This window comes from Eleutherodactylus coqui, chromosome 2 (assembly GCF_035609145.1).
Source record: "Eleutherodactylus coqui strain aEleCoq1 chromosome 2, aEleCoq1.hap1, whole genome shotgun sequence".
Lineage (NCBI taxonomy): Eukaryota > Metazoa > Chordata > Amphibia > Anura > Eleutherodactylidae > Eleutherodactylus > Eleutherodactylus coqui.
Genome location: NC_089838.1, coordinates 124,603,727 through 124,620,944, shown reverse-complemented (window position 1 = coordinate 124,620,944; position 17,218 = coordinate 124,603,727). Strand labels below are relative to the sequence as shown.

General features: G+C 46.8%; 1 protein-coding gene across 1 annotated transcript; it reads left to right on the top strand.

Annotated features, from left to right (window-relative positions):
- Positions 1-1,947: 1,947 nt before the first annotated feature.
- Positions 1,948-12,035, top strand: LOC136611703 (uncharacterized). Its single transcript, XM_066591490.1, has 2 exons — positions 1,948-2,303; positions 9,835-12,035. The coding sequence occupies exon 2, from the start codon at positions 10,046-10,048 to the stop codon at positions 11,474-11,476; it is 1,431 nt and encodes a 476-aa protein (XP_066447587.1). The 5' UTR covers positions 1,948-2,303; positions 9,835-10,045; the 3' UTR covers positions 11,477-12,035.
- The last annotated feature ends 5,183 nt before the right edge of the window (positions 12,036-17,218 follow it).

Sequence of the window (17,218 nt, the reverse complement as noted above, 5' to 3'; positions counted from 1 at the left end):
TAAGCATGGATGTAGCAGAGCTCTTTGTGTCGTGTGGGAATCAGGATACAGGATGTGTTTGCTATGTCTGTGAATCATAATGCATGTACCATGTAGCACAGCTGTGTGTGTGATGTGTGGGGTGTAGTAGAGCTGTGTGTGTGATGTCCCATGCAGCACAACTGTGTGGTGCATTGCACCACCAGAAACACTGGTACTATAATTTCCTACTAATTACTAGTGGTTCATCTATGAATGACTACCTGTTTACTGTGAATGGAGGTGGTTGGGCCAGAACGATCCCCAACCTGCTCCACCTTCACCTCCATTCATGAGCGATGCTCCTTCTTGTGTGAAAAAACCACAGCAACAATTATCACTGGGACCTGACGGGTATCTGCGTCCAACAGGTCGTCTCAGGTAAAAGCACCCTTACTGTACTTAGCTGCTCAGGCTAATTATTTTCAGACATTTCCCTTAATCCTGTTGCCATTGCTCACCTGAATTTGTTATCTGCCAATTTCATTTACAAGCCCCAGCGCACATGGTGAGAATAACAGTTGTTTCAGTTGGATCTCTGCACGAAGTATGAAACGTGATCTTGTCATTCAACACTTGTACTAATTAACTCAATTGGAAGTGTGCAACCTGCTTTACAGTGCACAGGGTGAGACGTGCATGATGGATATCAGCCATTTCCTTATTATTTTTGGTATAATTCTTCATGAAACTGTAGTCAAAATAAAATAAACGTATTCATATAAAGTAGAAAGCCTACTGCACAAATGAGAATTACCGTACCCCTTAAATGGATGCTAAAAGGTTTGAAGAATTGTGTCAGTTAAAAGGGTCGTCCAGTGACAAGATCCCCTGTTCATATACTTGCTTGGGATCTGCTCTCTTTGCAAGCATGAAGAGTCATTCTATAAAGAGTGTTCTCTCTAGAACAGAGGTACTCAACAGGCAGACTGGGGCCCGAATGTGAATCTTGGCCGCCAACTTTCTGGAACCCTGCTGTCTAGGCCAGGAGAAGGAGCTGCTGCCAGTTCTTCTGCCCTGCTCCACTAATTACTTTTAGTGCAATCTTTCTATAATTTCAAACTAGGACATGAACAAACTGCAGAGTCTTACCGGCACATGAACTACAGAACTGCAAACTGGACACAAGACTTGCGGACATGACTGAGAAACAGACGTAAACGTTACACCGTTTACACTCATGAACTGGCGAAAGCAGACTGAATAGCAGAACTGTGGAATGGATTTCATACTCGCGGACAGACACAAACCAACGGCTGATAAATGCTCAAAACATGCACCAAGTGTACCCGCATGTATAAACAGATCGAATAGATACAATATGAGGTATTAGTTCACACACTGGCCAAGATACCTAAGCCTGCACGGCCACCTCAAGGGTCCTCGTTGTCTCGCGGGTTCCTACACTAACAAGACAACTGTGATGGCAATCCCAGTATATAAATCTTTGTGTATTGGGATTTGGGGCCTTACGGGGAATTGTTAATTCAAATGCGTTAACTCTGGTTTGATTCAGCTATAGAAGTGTACGTACACAATACACAGTTACACAATAGTATGAGGCAATGCTTATATGAAATATCTGTTTTTCATAACTCTGCTGACAAAGATGAAAGTTAGCAATTTAGCCGTAACCAACATGTATAAATATATTTGACTGTCCAGCTGCATGCACTAATACGGAACTAGGAATCAGACAATCAACCGCATCCGAGACGGACTACCGTTTTTTGATTACCGCAAAAATACCCCAGCGATTTTACTGGAAACAGATGCAAATAACATGGGCGGTCTATGCAATTACTAATTCATGAAATAGTTTCCAATCATATCGGTTTGACACACGTGGGGCGAGACAGCCCATTCCACTCTCCAGAGTGCCACCACGTGACAGGCAATACCAGATGACCGGATGAAGGAAAACGCTTATCCAATAATCAATCAACACATTGTGTCTATGTAATTCTTGCCTGCCCCAAAAGGGCTGTGTTTGATGTGCCTTATAAAGCTTTGTTACACTCCAAGAATAAACAGGAAGTTACTTTTTCTTGAACTTGGGTCAGACTGAGTTTCTTCTGGGAGACAGTGCACTGTCCGATACCTTATCAATCAATCTGGAAGGGTGTGATCATTCCTAATTGAGTAAGCCGTGGTTCCAAAAACAGGAAGGTTCTACGACATCTGGTGGAGAATGCGGGCAGCGTGATCGATTAGGATCCAAAGAAGCCCGGACACAAGGCACCGGACAGACAACCTTGGATCTAGTGGGCCCACCAAAGAACACGGTAAGATAAATCAATTATCTATACCTGTGTGGCTAGGTTCAGGTTTGCCTGTGTTGTGCCTAGGCCGGACACTTTGGAGCCATACAACAGGTACTTCTTTAAGTCTCGATCACGTGGAAAGAACCTGTTATAAGATATAGAGGAATGATTACATGCCTGTCGTTTTGAGAGTACTGGTCGGTTGGCAAGGTCAGTGAATTGCTTTAAGGGAGAGGAAGTCCCCGCAGGGGCCCCTGCTCGGTCAGGTTTGGTGTCTAAAACCTTAGAGTCAGGGGGGCCTGACGTGGTAGTTTGACTAGGAGGTCCTTGCTCGGGTCAGGTTTGGTGTCTAAAACCTTAGAGTCAGGAAACGGTCAAACGTCTGGACAGGCACCGCTGTTCCGGTAAAGTCTGGTAATAGACCTAGGAGGGGGGCCTGCCAGACAGTATCCCGAGGGGTAGTTTAGACCAAACCAGCCGTACTGGTGCTCCGTCTATTTGTCTGTTTGTCTATGGTATGAGAATACCACACATGTCTTGCCCGAATTGCAAAAAAGGATTGTTATTGACAATAAGTACACTTGGATGGGAGATCTGTAATCAGAGCGATCCGTACCCCCCCCACCGTTGTGGTTACGGGCCACTGCTCGAGGGTGATGGACCACAAATATTTGTTTATCGTTTAAACGTGCATGAGTGGATCCCTCTGGCTGAAGGTAGATTGTTGAACTGTGTAGCAGTAGAACTCTGTGAGGTTCTAGGACGGGACATACTGTGTCCGGTATCTAGCGTTACTCCTAGAATTTTAGACCTGACTGCCGTATTTGAGATTGGAATGCAACACCTGTTGTATCAAGGACAGTTTTTGCATCCCCCTCTGAGATGTGGAAATCCAAATAATCACTGCTACCACTGACTCTCTGATGTGTACAATAACTGTAATGGACAGTACTAACAATTACTATTGCTAAATTAGGTAACAGTAGAGTATAAGCAATTACAATCTGAATGGTTCTGCTCATCCATTGCATAGATCCACATTTCATTGCATAAGATAAGCCTTGCATAGAATTAAGAGTGTTTATATATCGTGTAGAGTTAATCCTGCTTGCATCTCATATAGAAATAGTCTGTCTGTATATTGCATAGATTTAAAGTTAGATCTGTGATATAGGGTTAAACTGTAGTCTGTTATCAGAAGAAGGGAAAGGGAGGGGGCACCCGGATAAACGGGGGATCAGCGCTGCAGAGAAAAAGAGGAAGTCATTCTGACACTCAGCTCCTGAATTACACATCGCACTTAGGGAAAGGAATAAAAAAACAACAAAAAAGGCCCCTAGAAGCTAGAAACTAGAAATAGTCTTGACCATCACTGTTCCGGATCAGTGACCTAAGGACGAGATATTTATAGTACCGCACCGCTTGTCTCTTGTCTAGACTACGACGCGATCCCAGCCGGCACAGTTAGCGCTAACTACGCACGCTGCTGGCATACACCTGCTCCGTAGTCATATCAGTCAATTAACCTCCCGTTCGCCTAGGGAAAGTGTAGGCGGCCATAGGAACGAGCGGGGGGACGCTTTACGAAGTGCCAACCCGTACAGGTGAGGGTTGTGGGTTTCTCGGAAAAAAAAAACACACGAGACGCCCATGTCCCCCTCCTGAGATAGGTAGGGATTCCACCTCCTCGTTGTAGGGTATTGGGGGCGACAGAGGTTAATGGACATGGGAAGCAGGTTGGGTGTAGTGTCGCTGAAATAGAAAATATCCTCCTGCTAGAGAGAGAGAGAGGGGGGGGGAAGCCCTGCAGAGGGGGAGAAAAGAGGAAGTGCTAGTTTAGAATCTATTAGTACTACAGGTCCCAGCCAGACGCCTAAAAATACGGACTTAAGAATGGGGAATGAATCAAGCAATAATAACGGGAGGCTGGCACGGGATTTAGTAGCCGAAAGAGAAGGCAAGCAATGCTCAAATAAGTGGCCGCAGATACGGAAGATTGCATGCTGGGATGGGCGACTTCAGCCGGAGGCCTGGCGAGTTTTGTTAAAAGATAGGCGTGGCTTGTTGCAGGATAAAAATTTGCTCACAGCTGCAGAAGGATGGTATCGGGTCTCGAAGACGTTAAATAGAGACGGGTGGGGCGAGGCGGTGCAGGGAGAGGGAGGGAAATACAAACGTTATGTGTATCATGCAAATGCTGTGAACCCACTTCTTACACATCCGTCAGCACCTCCCATGCATTCAGGTAACTTACCATATTGGATGTGCCTAGTCTGTGGAGTGCAAAACCCCAGGCAGAGAGAGACCTGTCTGGGATGTGGCTCCCCGCGCCCAGACGGAAGTGTAAATGAGCCCACACTTCCTGTATTCAACGCTGAGCAGGCGGTTCCTGTATCCGGAGCTGCCGTGCGTTTCAACACTGCAGTTTCCTGTGATGATGTCGCAGGAAACACTAGGCATTCCAATATGCGTTCCACAGCCACTTCCTCAATGACCACTTCCTCTGGCAGCCATCTTAAGACACCTCAGAGGCCTAGGGCACTGCCACCCACTCCATACGGGGGCCATCTTGGTACACCCCAGAGGCCTAGTACCCAGCTGTCCACCCATGAAGGCAGCCATATTGCTACACTTCAGAGATGCAAAACACCTGCCATGTCTCCACTATATCCAGTGATAGATCCTCAAGCATTACAAGCACAAAGACAAGCTGTCCCTCTGTTCCCAGACCAGCCAATTACAGAGGAGCAGCTGAACGCAGGACCTGTTACAAGGGAAGGTGGAGCTCAGGGAGGCTCTGATCCACCCCCACTCCTTCCCCTGCAACCCAGGGAGGAAGATGGAGATCAATGGACAGAGAGTGAGGAGGATGAAGTAATAGGAGTCACCAGGTCTGGAGAGAAGTTCCGAGGCCGACCCCCCCCTGTGAAGATGGTGCGCCGCCGGGACGGCATATTGGCAAACAAGGAATATGGTGCAAGGCCAAAACATCGCTCAGCGACGGCGACTTCAGGGGGAGCAGAAGAACAATTCTCGCTAACGAAGCCCAGCTTACGGAAAAACCCAGCAGCTCGCACGAGTATACAAGAACAACTTAACTTTGCACCGCCCAATACATCTACTCCTAAAGTCCATTTCATGTCTCCACAAGGAGATGACCCTTATGGATCGCAAGACTCCCTCACACAAGATGAACATCAATCACTGGCACCACAGATCACGCCTCAGCTGGCACCACACAGGATGCCCTTCGTACCGGCAGACGCCCCGCTCCTATACGTCAGCTTCACTCCAAGCCAGGCCACTACCCTCCAGGCGGGATTACCAGATCCAGAAAAGCAACCCATGCCTTTCTTCAGGAAGTTGGTCCAGTACCAACGTAATTATTCAGCCACCTGGAAGGATCTACAGGCCTTGACGGAGGTGAAGGCCGGAGATACGTATTGGCCGGTCATCCAGAAATCCCTTGATCCAACAAGTGAGAATGCTACTCCAGAGACAACATATGTTTCCGGAAGGGAATTCTGCAAGCAAGTGAAGGCCTGGGCGCAAGACAGGTTGGCGGATCAAGCTATCACACTGCAGGACGTGACCCAAGATAAAGGGGAATCTGTGGACAAGTTTTATGGTCGCCTCATTCAACTCTTTGACGATCTCGGATTCTCATCACAAATCAGAACACACCAATTGATGCTTTCCGCTGCTTTTGTTTCCGGTTTACGGGACCCAGTAAGGAAAGGACTGATGGCGGCAAAGCCAGAATACAAGATCCTGGCTATCGATGTCCTACTACCAGTCGCAAAGGGAGTAGCAGGAAATGGACCTACCCCTGTGATGGTGGCGATGGGAGCTCCACACAATCGTAGTCAGGATGAGCCAAGAAGATGTTTTAGATGTAACAAAACAGGGCATTACAAGAGAGACTGCCGTGCACCACCAGGACAACACGGACCAACAAATCAGGCCAGAAGACAACACGGACCAACATCTTCTGATGACTTACCACCACCACCACCACCGGTATCCTACCATGGCCCGTCCCAATAGGACGCAGGCAAGCCAGTCTCCAGTATGGCCTCTTTACAGAACCCTGCAATAGATAATACCGGACCCCAAGCCCAAGTGACTCTCTCTATTGCAGGGAATCCAATTACCTTCCTACTGGACACTGGTGCAGCCAGGAGCATCATTCGTGCTGACGATTTCCCCTTCAAGCACCTGCTGGATGATAAGACCATATTGACCGTAGGAGTAGGGGGAAGGCCGTCTGAAAACCCACTAAGCAAGCCACTTCCTGTCGGCATACAGAACATCCTGGCTAGATTTGTGGTCCACAAGACCTCACCACTCAACCTACTGGGAGCCGACCTTCTATCAAGACTTCAAGCTACAATTGCCTACACCGAAGACGGTGGCATAACGGTTACCTCCCCGCTATCTGAAGATGACCATATGACACTTGCCTCAGAACCATTCCTCATGACCTGTCAGGAAGTTCGAAAGACAATACCAGATGAAGTGAAAGCAAGAATCCCTGATACACTGTGGTCAAAAGGACCTGAGGACATTGGTCGTCTGAGAGTTCCACCAGTGATGGTGAGGATGAAGCCTGGAATGCCATTCCCAAGAAGACCACAATATCCACTGAAGCACTCAGTGTCGCTAGCCATCGACGAACAGATTAAGTTGCTGATCCAGAACGGAGCCCTTGTGCGATGTGAGTCGCCATGCAACACCCCGTTGTTCCCGGTGAAGAAGAAGACACCGAAGGGCGAACCAACCAAATACCGTATGGTTCAAGATCTACGGGCAGTGAACCAAGCTACCGTATTGGAAACTCCTCTGGTGCCGAATCCACACACGCTACTGTCTGGAATTCCGCCAACAGCGAAGTACTTCACAGTGATAGATATGGCAAACGCTTTTTTTGGAGTCCCATTAGACGCATCATGCCAATATTTATTTGCGTTCACGCACAACGGAGGCCAACTTACATGGACTGTAATGCCTCAGGGTGCACAGAATTCACCCAGCCAATTTGCCAAAGCAATGTCTCTGATTCTAAACCCATGGATGGAGGGACACCCCACAGTGGTCTTACTCCAATATGTGGACGACCTGTTACTTTGCGCAGACGATCTGGACACGGCCTCCTCCTCCTCTGAAAATCTTCTGTGCTATCTGGCATATCAGGGATGTAAGGTGTCAGAATCCAAGTTACAATGGTGCTGCACAACCGTCATCTTCCTTGGCCACTGCATTTCCCAAGGAGTACGACACTTGACAGAAGACCGGATCACCGCCATTCAACAAGTGCCGCTTCCCAGATCTGAAAAGGCCCTTCAAGCTTTCCTGGGACTGATCTCGTACTGCAGAGCCTGGATTCCAGAGGCCTCTTTGCTGATGCAACCCCTGTACGAAGATGTCAGAAGGATCGGTGAAGAAGGAGGAAAGGCCAAGGCCCCGTGTGCACTCTCTGAAGACTCGACAAGAAATTTCAGCACACTTAAGGACCTGATCTCTAAAGCACCTGCATTGGGACTACCAGACTACGACAAACCATTTGCTCTGTTTGTGTCCGAGAATCAAGGACACGCATCAGGTGTCCTTACTCAGAAACATGCTGGAAAATCGCGACCCATCGGCTACTTCTCAGCCAGACTCGACCCAGTGGCAAGAGCAGGACCTTCCTGCCTACGGGCAGTCTTTGCAGCCCATGTCCTGCTGGACAAGACCTCAGATCTCGTGCTGGGTTACCCTCTGACTGTCCTGGCTCCGCATGACATTGCCGCCGTACTCAACCAGACACAGCCGAAACATCTATCAGCAGCAAGGCATCTACGCTTGCAATGCTCACTGTTGATTCCGGAGAATGTCACCCTACAGCGTTGTAATGTCCTCAACCCTTCCACCCTCCTTCCAATTCTTCAGGGGGAAGGCGAAGAGGAGAATGGAAACGATGGAGAGGAAAAACCGAATGGTTCCGTCTCCTACTACGACATTCCACGCCCTTCACATGACTGCGTCAAGATGATGCAACAGGAAATCTCTCATCTACCATCAGTCTATGACAAACCACTGGAACCCGTAGACTACACACTCTTCGTGGACGGCTCCAGATTCGCCGATGAGATGGGTCGGTACCATACCGGTTACGCAGTTACCACCTCCACGAAAATAATCCAAGCTCAACAACTCCCTCCTACTGTATCAGCACAGGAAGCCGAACTACAGGCCCTCACACGGGCGTGTGAGGTGGCCCAGGATCATACAGCCAACATCTACACAGATTCACGGTACGCTCATGGAGTGGCACACGACTTCGGGATGATCTGGAAAGTTAGAGGATTCCTCACAGCTGCAGGCACCCCAGTCAAGCATCATCAAGCCATCAGGCACCTGCTGGATGCCCTCCAACTGCCACGGAAGGTGGCCGTACTGAAAGTGAAAGCTCACAGCAAGAAGAACACTGAAGAGGCCGTTGGTAATCATACAGCGGATCAAGCAGCAAAAAGAGCTGCAAGGGGGGAGTTTGGAAGAATTGGAATTCAGGTGGAAGCCCTACCGGTTGGGGTGGAATCAATGGAGGGACCAGACCCGTCCATGATGGTCAGTGTGGATGAGAAGATACGACCGGACTACCTTACAGAAGCACAAAAGAGAGCAACCAAGGAAGAAAAAGAAGAATGGACGAAAAAGGGAGCGAAAAAGGACGAACAGGGATTGTTTGCGCTGGCAGGCCGCCCATGCTTGCCTAGAAGCTTCTACCCAGCAGTGGTACAGTGGGCACATGGCCCAACCCATTTGTCCAAGATGCTCATGAACGCATTGATCCAGAAATATTACCTGGCGCCTGGCATCACAACGTTGGTGGACAAGTACTGCAGAGCTTGCACCATTTGCGCCCAATGTAATCCAGGAAAAATGGAGGAGACACCAAGAAAACACCTGGCCAAGCCACTGTATCCATTCCAACGGATCCAGATTGACCACATCCAGATGCCGAAATCAGGACGCTTTGAATACGCTCTAATAGTGGTGGATGTTTTCTCTGGGTGGGCAGAGGGATACCCAAGTACAAATATGACTGCCAAAAGTACGGCTAAGAAACTCATGACTGAGTTAATTTGCCGTTTCGGAATACCTGAAGTCATCGAAAGTGATCAAGGTCCAGCGTTTACCGCCAACGTCACCAAGGAGATATGGCAGGCGTTGGGCAGCAGTCTTTTGTTTCACACACCCTACCACCCCCAGAGTAGTGGTAAGGTAGAGAGACTGAACGGTACCTTGAAAACAAAAATACTTAAAATGTCACGAGAAACTGGCATGCCCTGGCCAGAAATCCTCCCCATAGCACTGTATAGCGTGAGGTACACACCAAGGGGAAAACATAAGTTGTCACCTTATGAAATTCTTTTCGGGACCGTCCCCAGACTAGGGTGTTATTTCCCCCAGCAGTTACAATTGCACTCTGATGTTCTGACTAAGTATGTTATATCACTCGCCAAAGAAATAACTAAAGTCCATGCACGAGTCTTCTCTTCCATTCCAGACCCAGACCAGGACACAGGCACCCATTCCATACAGCCCGGAGATTGGGTGTATGTAAAGAAGTTTCTGAGGAAAAACTCTCTTGAGCCAAGATTCGACGGTCCATTCCAGGTGTTGTTGACCACTGCCACCTCGGTGAAACTAGAGGGGAAGCCTACCTGGATCCACGCAAGCCACTGCAAGAAAGCTCCATCTCAGAAGGACGACTCATCATGAAATATTTAGGTCAAGTTATCATAATACTTCTCCTATGTGGGGGTCTGGTAATGTGGGACGGAAAGGGTACCTCAGTGAAGAACCAGAAGCAGCAGGCTAAACTAGTGAGGGAAAGCCATATCAATATGTGGGAGTATTTAGCCAGAGATGTTATCAATATAACTAATATGTGCATGCCTAAATTAAGGAGCGGGGAAGATATTCTACAAGCTTGCCTACTGGCCGTTCCCACTCCAGTAAATGTATTGAGATCAATTTATGCAATGGTACATGATGATGATGATGTGGGGGAAGGCGATGTGATACAAGATAACACCTTCATTAACATATATGAGTATTGTCCCTACTGTGAGGCTATAGAACACGCTGACTGGTCCAATATGACTGAGTTCCAGGTCAGAAATGTCTCACAGGCTGAGGTATGTTATAACTTTACATGTAATCCACGGTACATTGGGAAATGTGAGAGGGGCCAAGTGGTCACTAGTGATTCCCAAATACTTTGCTCCCGTACTGAAGAACAATGTCAAAAGATAGTGACTACCATGTCTTGTGGAAAAGTAGTTCGGAGTCCCAGCCACACCAGACATGTCAAACTACCAGTAGGATGGGTCCTGTCCTGTGGCAATTTAACATACACATATATCCCCGCCAACATTACAGGAGGACCGTGTGCATTGTCCCGTCTAAGTATCCTTATGTATCAGAAGCCAGACCCCCCGGCACCCACATCCTCACTTAGGGATCGGAGGGACATCCACGGCCTGGCCGATAACTGTGTAGGACCACCCACTCTACTGAGTTTCTCAGAGCACACAGCACTAGCTCTCAGCATTCTAGGCACCCCCGCATTAGCCCAGCATAACACAAGAGTGATTAACGGTTTAGCTTGTGACATGGTAAAGGGCCTAAATGCCACATCCCAGGCACTGGACCTACTACTCTTAGATGTACAAAACATACGAAGAGCCGCCCTACAGAACAGAGCCACCATTGATTACATCCTTATGACCATGAACCATGGGTGCGAAGAGTTTGAAGGGATGTGTTGTTTTAACCTCTCTGACAACTCTGCGTCAATCCATCAACAGATCAACCGCCTGAGAGATCTAGCCACCAGTATCAAACAAGGGGCGGACCAGGGGTGGTTTGACTGGTTGACAGGGTCCTGGTTTGGATTTACTCTGATGAAGAAAATACTAACTGTTTTTGTTGCCATTGTAATGGTTCTAATTTCTGTTTGTTGTTGCATACAGTGTATCCCGGCCCTGGTGTCTACCTGGTCCACCTGTTTCTCTATGATGTCCGGCAGTAGGCCCACTGTCAATGCCAATGTCGTCATCACAGATCCAGAATACGATGATGTTGACCCATCCTACACCCCCATGAGAGCAATGGCTCCAGTCTACAACACCTTACAAGTCTAGAGTCAGCAGTGGGGGTGGGATGGAGCAGGGCGAGTTTGGTGAAACAGATAGTTTCAAGGGGGGTCTGTGATGGCAATCCCAGTATATAAATCTTTGTGTATTGGGATTTGGGGCCTTACGGGGAATTGTTAATTCAAATGCGTTAACTCTGGTTTGATTCAGCTATAGAAGTGTACGTACACAATACACAGTTACACAATAGTATGAGGCAATGCTTATATGAAATATCTGTTTTTCATAACTCTGCTGACAAAGATGAAAGTTAGCAATTTAGCCGTAACCAACATGTATAAATATATTTGACTGTCCAGCTGCATGCACTAATACGGAACTAGGAATCAGACAATCAACCGCATCCGAGACGGACTACCGTTTTTTGATTACCGCAAAAATACCCCAGCGATTTTACTGGAAACAGATGCAAATAACATGGGCGGTCTATGCAATTACTAATTCATGAAATAGTTTCCAATCATATCGGTTTGACACACGTGGGGCGAGACAGCCCATTCCACTCTCCAGAGTGCCACCACGTGACAGGCAATACCAGATGACCGGATGAAGGAAAACGCTTATCCAATAATCAATCAACACATTGTGTCTATGTAATTCTTGCCTGCCCCAAAAGGGCTGTGTTTGATGTGCCTTATAAAGCTTTGTTACACTCCAAGAATAAACAGGAAGTTACTTTTTCTTGAACTTGGGTCAGACTGAGTTTCTTCTGGGAGACAGTGCACTGTCCGATACCTTATCAATCAATCTGGAAGGGTGTGATCATTCCTAATTGAGTAAGCCGTGGTTCCAAAAACAGGAAGGTTCTACGACACAACTAACCCCAGGAAACCTGCCTACAATGCGGGGCGACCATCCCGACAGGGACAACTCCATGCTGGAACCCAGGGAACCACTTCCCTCTAGACGATAAAGGACCCACAGAAAGACACAGTTCACACCACACATAGGGAGAGCCGCAGACATGCAGGAGCATGACACTGTTCACATTGAACATCCTGAATGCTGCACAGACACATCATGTCCAGCCACATGCACAGACACACAGAAGCATGACACCATTCACACTAAACACACGGAACAAACAGAGAAAAGGCCAGCAGCCTCTAGCAGAGGAGCTGGTATATATGAGCAACTGACCTTGGGGATTGGCTGGCTGGAGCAATCCACACCCAGCCAGCTCAATCAACACCACCTGTGAAGCTATGCTGCTGATAACCCATGTAGTACAACAGATCCCAGCAGCAAACTCTAACAGTACCTCCCCCTTAAACAGGGGCATCTATAGATGCAGGCACCTAACACACAGGAGGCTAAGACCTGGGGGACTGGCTGACTGGAGAAATCCACCCCCTGCTAGCACAATCAACCCCCCAGCTGTGAGGCGGAGCAGCTGGAACCCCATGTAGTACCACAGATCCCAGCAGAAACCCTAACACCTTCTGACATGACCTGACACTTCGTAGCTTTGCTCCTTCCCCAACTCTGGACTTTCAGTGATCTTGAGAACAGGAGTCGGGTTGGGGAGGAGCAAAGCTATGATGTTTCTCATAGCAGGAGGCAAGACAGTGCTCATCTACATGTGTGTACTGGCAACAGGAAGGGAGGGAGGATCTTACATGGGAATGTACAGTATGTTGGTTGGGGCAGAAGAGAGGATAAAAGATGTTATATGGGACTGTATATTAAATCTTCTGAATGGAGAACGGGAAATGTTTTACATGGGACTGTATGTTGGAGGGGTATATTGAGGGGCATAAGGTAAGGGGGATGTTGAGGTTTTTTTTCACAAGGGACTGTATTATGGACTGCATCATTTTTTGCATGGAACTGTATTATGGAGGAGAAGAAGAATGTGGCTTTTATATGGGACTGGATGATGGGGGATGGCACTACAAATAAGAAGGGCCACACTATAAGATGGGCCATGGGGGTTAGCATAATTAAGATGGGCCACAAGGGATCAGCATAACTAATAGGGGCCACAGAGAGGGCAGTATAACTAAAAGTGGCCATAGAGGGGTATTATTTACTATGAGGGAGTTACTGAGAGGGGCATTGTGAGTAGTGGCAGGATGGCAAGAGTGTGCAAAGATGAGTTGTAGCTGGTGATGGCGGTCTTGGCCCAGAAAGAGAAGAAAAACAAAGACAGATGTCACCAATCAGAGAAGATGTCACCTGTGATCACTGGAGGTAACTGTGTAGAACTGGTATCCTGGCTCAGAAGCGTTCAAAAAGCTGTGTCTACCCCAAAATAATATAAATGGAGACATAAACTCATTGTACAAAAATCAAGCCCTCAAACAGTTCTATTGATGGGAAAATAAAATTATGGCTCTCAGAATATGGCAAGTTGGGTGTTCCATAGTGCAAAAGTAGTAAGGGAAAAAAACGTGGGGACTGCGGGGATGAAGGAATCCCTTGCTACAGCTGTGGCAGAGGTCCGCGATGCTATCCCATTGCTTTCAATGGGGCCAGCACTGCTATGAAAACATAGGGAGTACATTGCGCTCCCCTAACACAGCTGTGACAGCTATGGCAGGGAATTCCTTCATTCCCACAGGGACCGCGGGTATTAAGGAATCCCTGCCACATCTGTCACAGCTGTGTCGCATTTTGCTTTACATGGATCATTGTGGGGGAAGAGCATCCGACCCTGGTTGGTGAACGTGCACACGCTTGCCATAATCGGTGTATATAGCCTGTAAAGAGGTGCTGCTGTGGAACCTACTATTTACATTGTCACAGCTGTGGCAGAGGTCCGTAAAGCTATCCCATTGTTTTCAATGGGATCCGCGCTGCTGCCGCCCCATTGAAAGCAATGTGATGAAGGCATGCCCTGGAGCAATGATTTTCAGGAGGAGCTTGGAATATAATTCCTACCCTGAAAATCATCCCTAGCTGTAAAACAAAAAGTTTAAAAAAAAAACTCACCTACAAGAGCTGTCCGTCTCTTCTTTCTGTCCCTGGCAGCATTGTTCTGTCTTCTGGGGAAAAATCCCTGCCTCCAGAAAGCACTGCCTCTGATTGGCTGAGTGCTGTGACAGAACAACACTGCCGGGGATGGAGAGAAGAGGCGGATGGCTCTTATAGTTGAGTTAATTTTTTCTTTTTCAGTTAGGAATGATTTTCGGGGTAGGGCTTATATTTCAAGCCCACCCCCCCACAACCCCCGAAAATCAGTGCTTTCAAAGCATTCTGCAGTGAGGTGTTAGTTTAAAGTCTGTAAAGAAATATGAAATTGCCTGGAACCAGTGTTTTGATTCTGTTGTGCCTGTAGCATTTTCTGTGTTTTGATCACGATACAGTATACACTACATACTATATGATGTTTTATCCGGTGTTTTTCTCTAAAGGTTTTCATATAGAACTTCAAAAACACCTGGAAAATGCATGCACAATATGATACTAAATAAAAACACAGTCAAAACCATATTAAACCTGGAAATTTGTGCATACATTGCTTTTTTAAAAATACAGGAAAAAAATTATATAGGCCTAAAAATGGAGTTTTTGATGCAGTTTTTATTTATTTATTTTTCGCTTTTTGAGCCAAAGGTAAAAATAGATTCCACAGGAATGGAAGCATAAGTTCTTTCCTTGTATACTGCATGCACGTCACACATACATCTCTGCTGCATGCACGTCAGACACACACACAGCTCTGCTACATGCACGTCACACACACACAGCTCTGCTACACGCACGTTACACACAGCTCTGCTACATGCACGTCACATGCACAAAGCTCTACTACATGCATGTCATGCATACAGTTTTGCTACATACAGCTGTTTCATGCACATCACACACAACTCTGCTACATGTACGTCACACACAGCTCTGCTACATGCACATCACACACATACACAGCTCTGTTACATGCACATCACCCACACACAGACGCAGCACTGCTACATGTGCGTAGTACAGACATAGCTCTGCTAAACGCACATCACACACACAGCTCTCCTACATGCACGTTACGCACACAGCTCTGCCACATGCACATTTTACACACACACAGCTTTGCTATGTGCAAGTGTCACACACACAGATCTGCTACATGCACATGTCACCTACACACAGCTCTGCTACATACATTTTTCTTCCCATATAACAGGGATTACAGCCAGCACAGCAGAGTCCTGCACACACTGATCATCCCCTGGTCGTGTGACCCCGGACTCCTCCCACACAGGTGACTAATAACATGATGGTGACATCACAGGTTCTGTAAGCACACGGCTGCTGCCAGGGTCTGCATATTTTAGGACCTGTAATGATGCCACTGTGATCAAGAGCAGAGCTCAGAACCCCCGGTGACTGATCCCATGATGGTGGCATTTTCATATGTAACTCACACAGTCACTCACTTATAGATAGCTAGTCATTAGTATTCCATAGCAATTGAGGCCTCTGGGGTTTGTAGAGGATGTAGTCTGACCATAATCTACACAGGGTTGAAGGACGTGATGATGTTACCATCATGTGATCGGGGCAGAGCATGTAATTCACACAGATACAGACCAGGTGACTCATCACAGGTCCTGTAAGCACAAGGCTGCTGTCAGGCTCTGCATGTTTTATGAACTTTGATGATTTCACTGTCATGTGATCAGAAGCATGTAATTCACTCATGGATGGACACGTGGTCGTTAGTATTTTGGCTAGTAATTATTACTTGGCTGTGTGTTTAGGATTATTACCAATTGTGTTGATCGTCATGATCGGTTGGACAATAAAATTGGGCTAATTTTTACAGAACTGGATCAGGTCAGCCCAACTTGAATGTTAGTGAAAAATCATGTGTGTTGCCTCTATGTTTTCTGTGTTTGTTGTTCTTGGTCTTTTTCTTCTTCTTCTTCTTCTTCTTCTTCTTCTTCTTCTTCTTCTTCTTCTCCTCCTTCTCCTTCTGCTTCTCCTTGTTATGGGATTATCCTATTCCAGAAGATTTCACCAGTGTGCTCCAAATTGGTTATAATGAGAAGCTTCATGCATGATAAAATAGGAGTATATAAAAAGAGTTATTGTGCTCATACAGGATTGGTTAATACAATAATATGGTAATTCCCATGTTAGTAAAGTATCAAATGTGAAAGAATGTGCAGAGAGGTATAATCTTATCTGGAAGGTAGCAGCTTATCCAATCAGAATACACAACTGCTCTGTGAGAAACATGTGTGGGAGGCATACCCATGATTCTAACACATTCTGATGTTGTACACGAATACGTTTAACCGTTAGCTATTTCCTATGAAGGTGGATACACGTGTTTGCCTAGGCTGATTTAAGAAGCACATTTATTATTATTCTTATTACAACATCCTCCTCTGGAGAAGGAAAAAAAAGTGTGGTGGTTCAGTGGTTGGCACTGCTGCCTTGCAGTTCTGACCAAGAAAGACATCTGTATGGAGTTTTTGTGTTATGTTTGTGTTTATTCTCTTTCTTTGCCTTCTCTGAAGAAGAAAGAGTAAATGTGATTGTTCGGTTGTTAGCACTGACTAGAGATGAGCGAGCACCAAAATGCTCGAGTGCTCGTTACTCGAGTCAAACTTTCAGCGATGCTCGAGAGTTCATTTCGAGTAACGAACCCCATTGAAGTCAGTGGGCGACTCGAGCATTTTTGTATATGACTAGTGCTCCGCTAAGGTTTTCATTTGTGAAAATCTTAGCAAATCACCAAAGTCATGTAAAAAACACAGAAATGGATAGGGCAGGCGAGGAGCA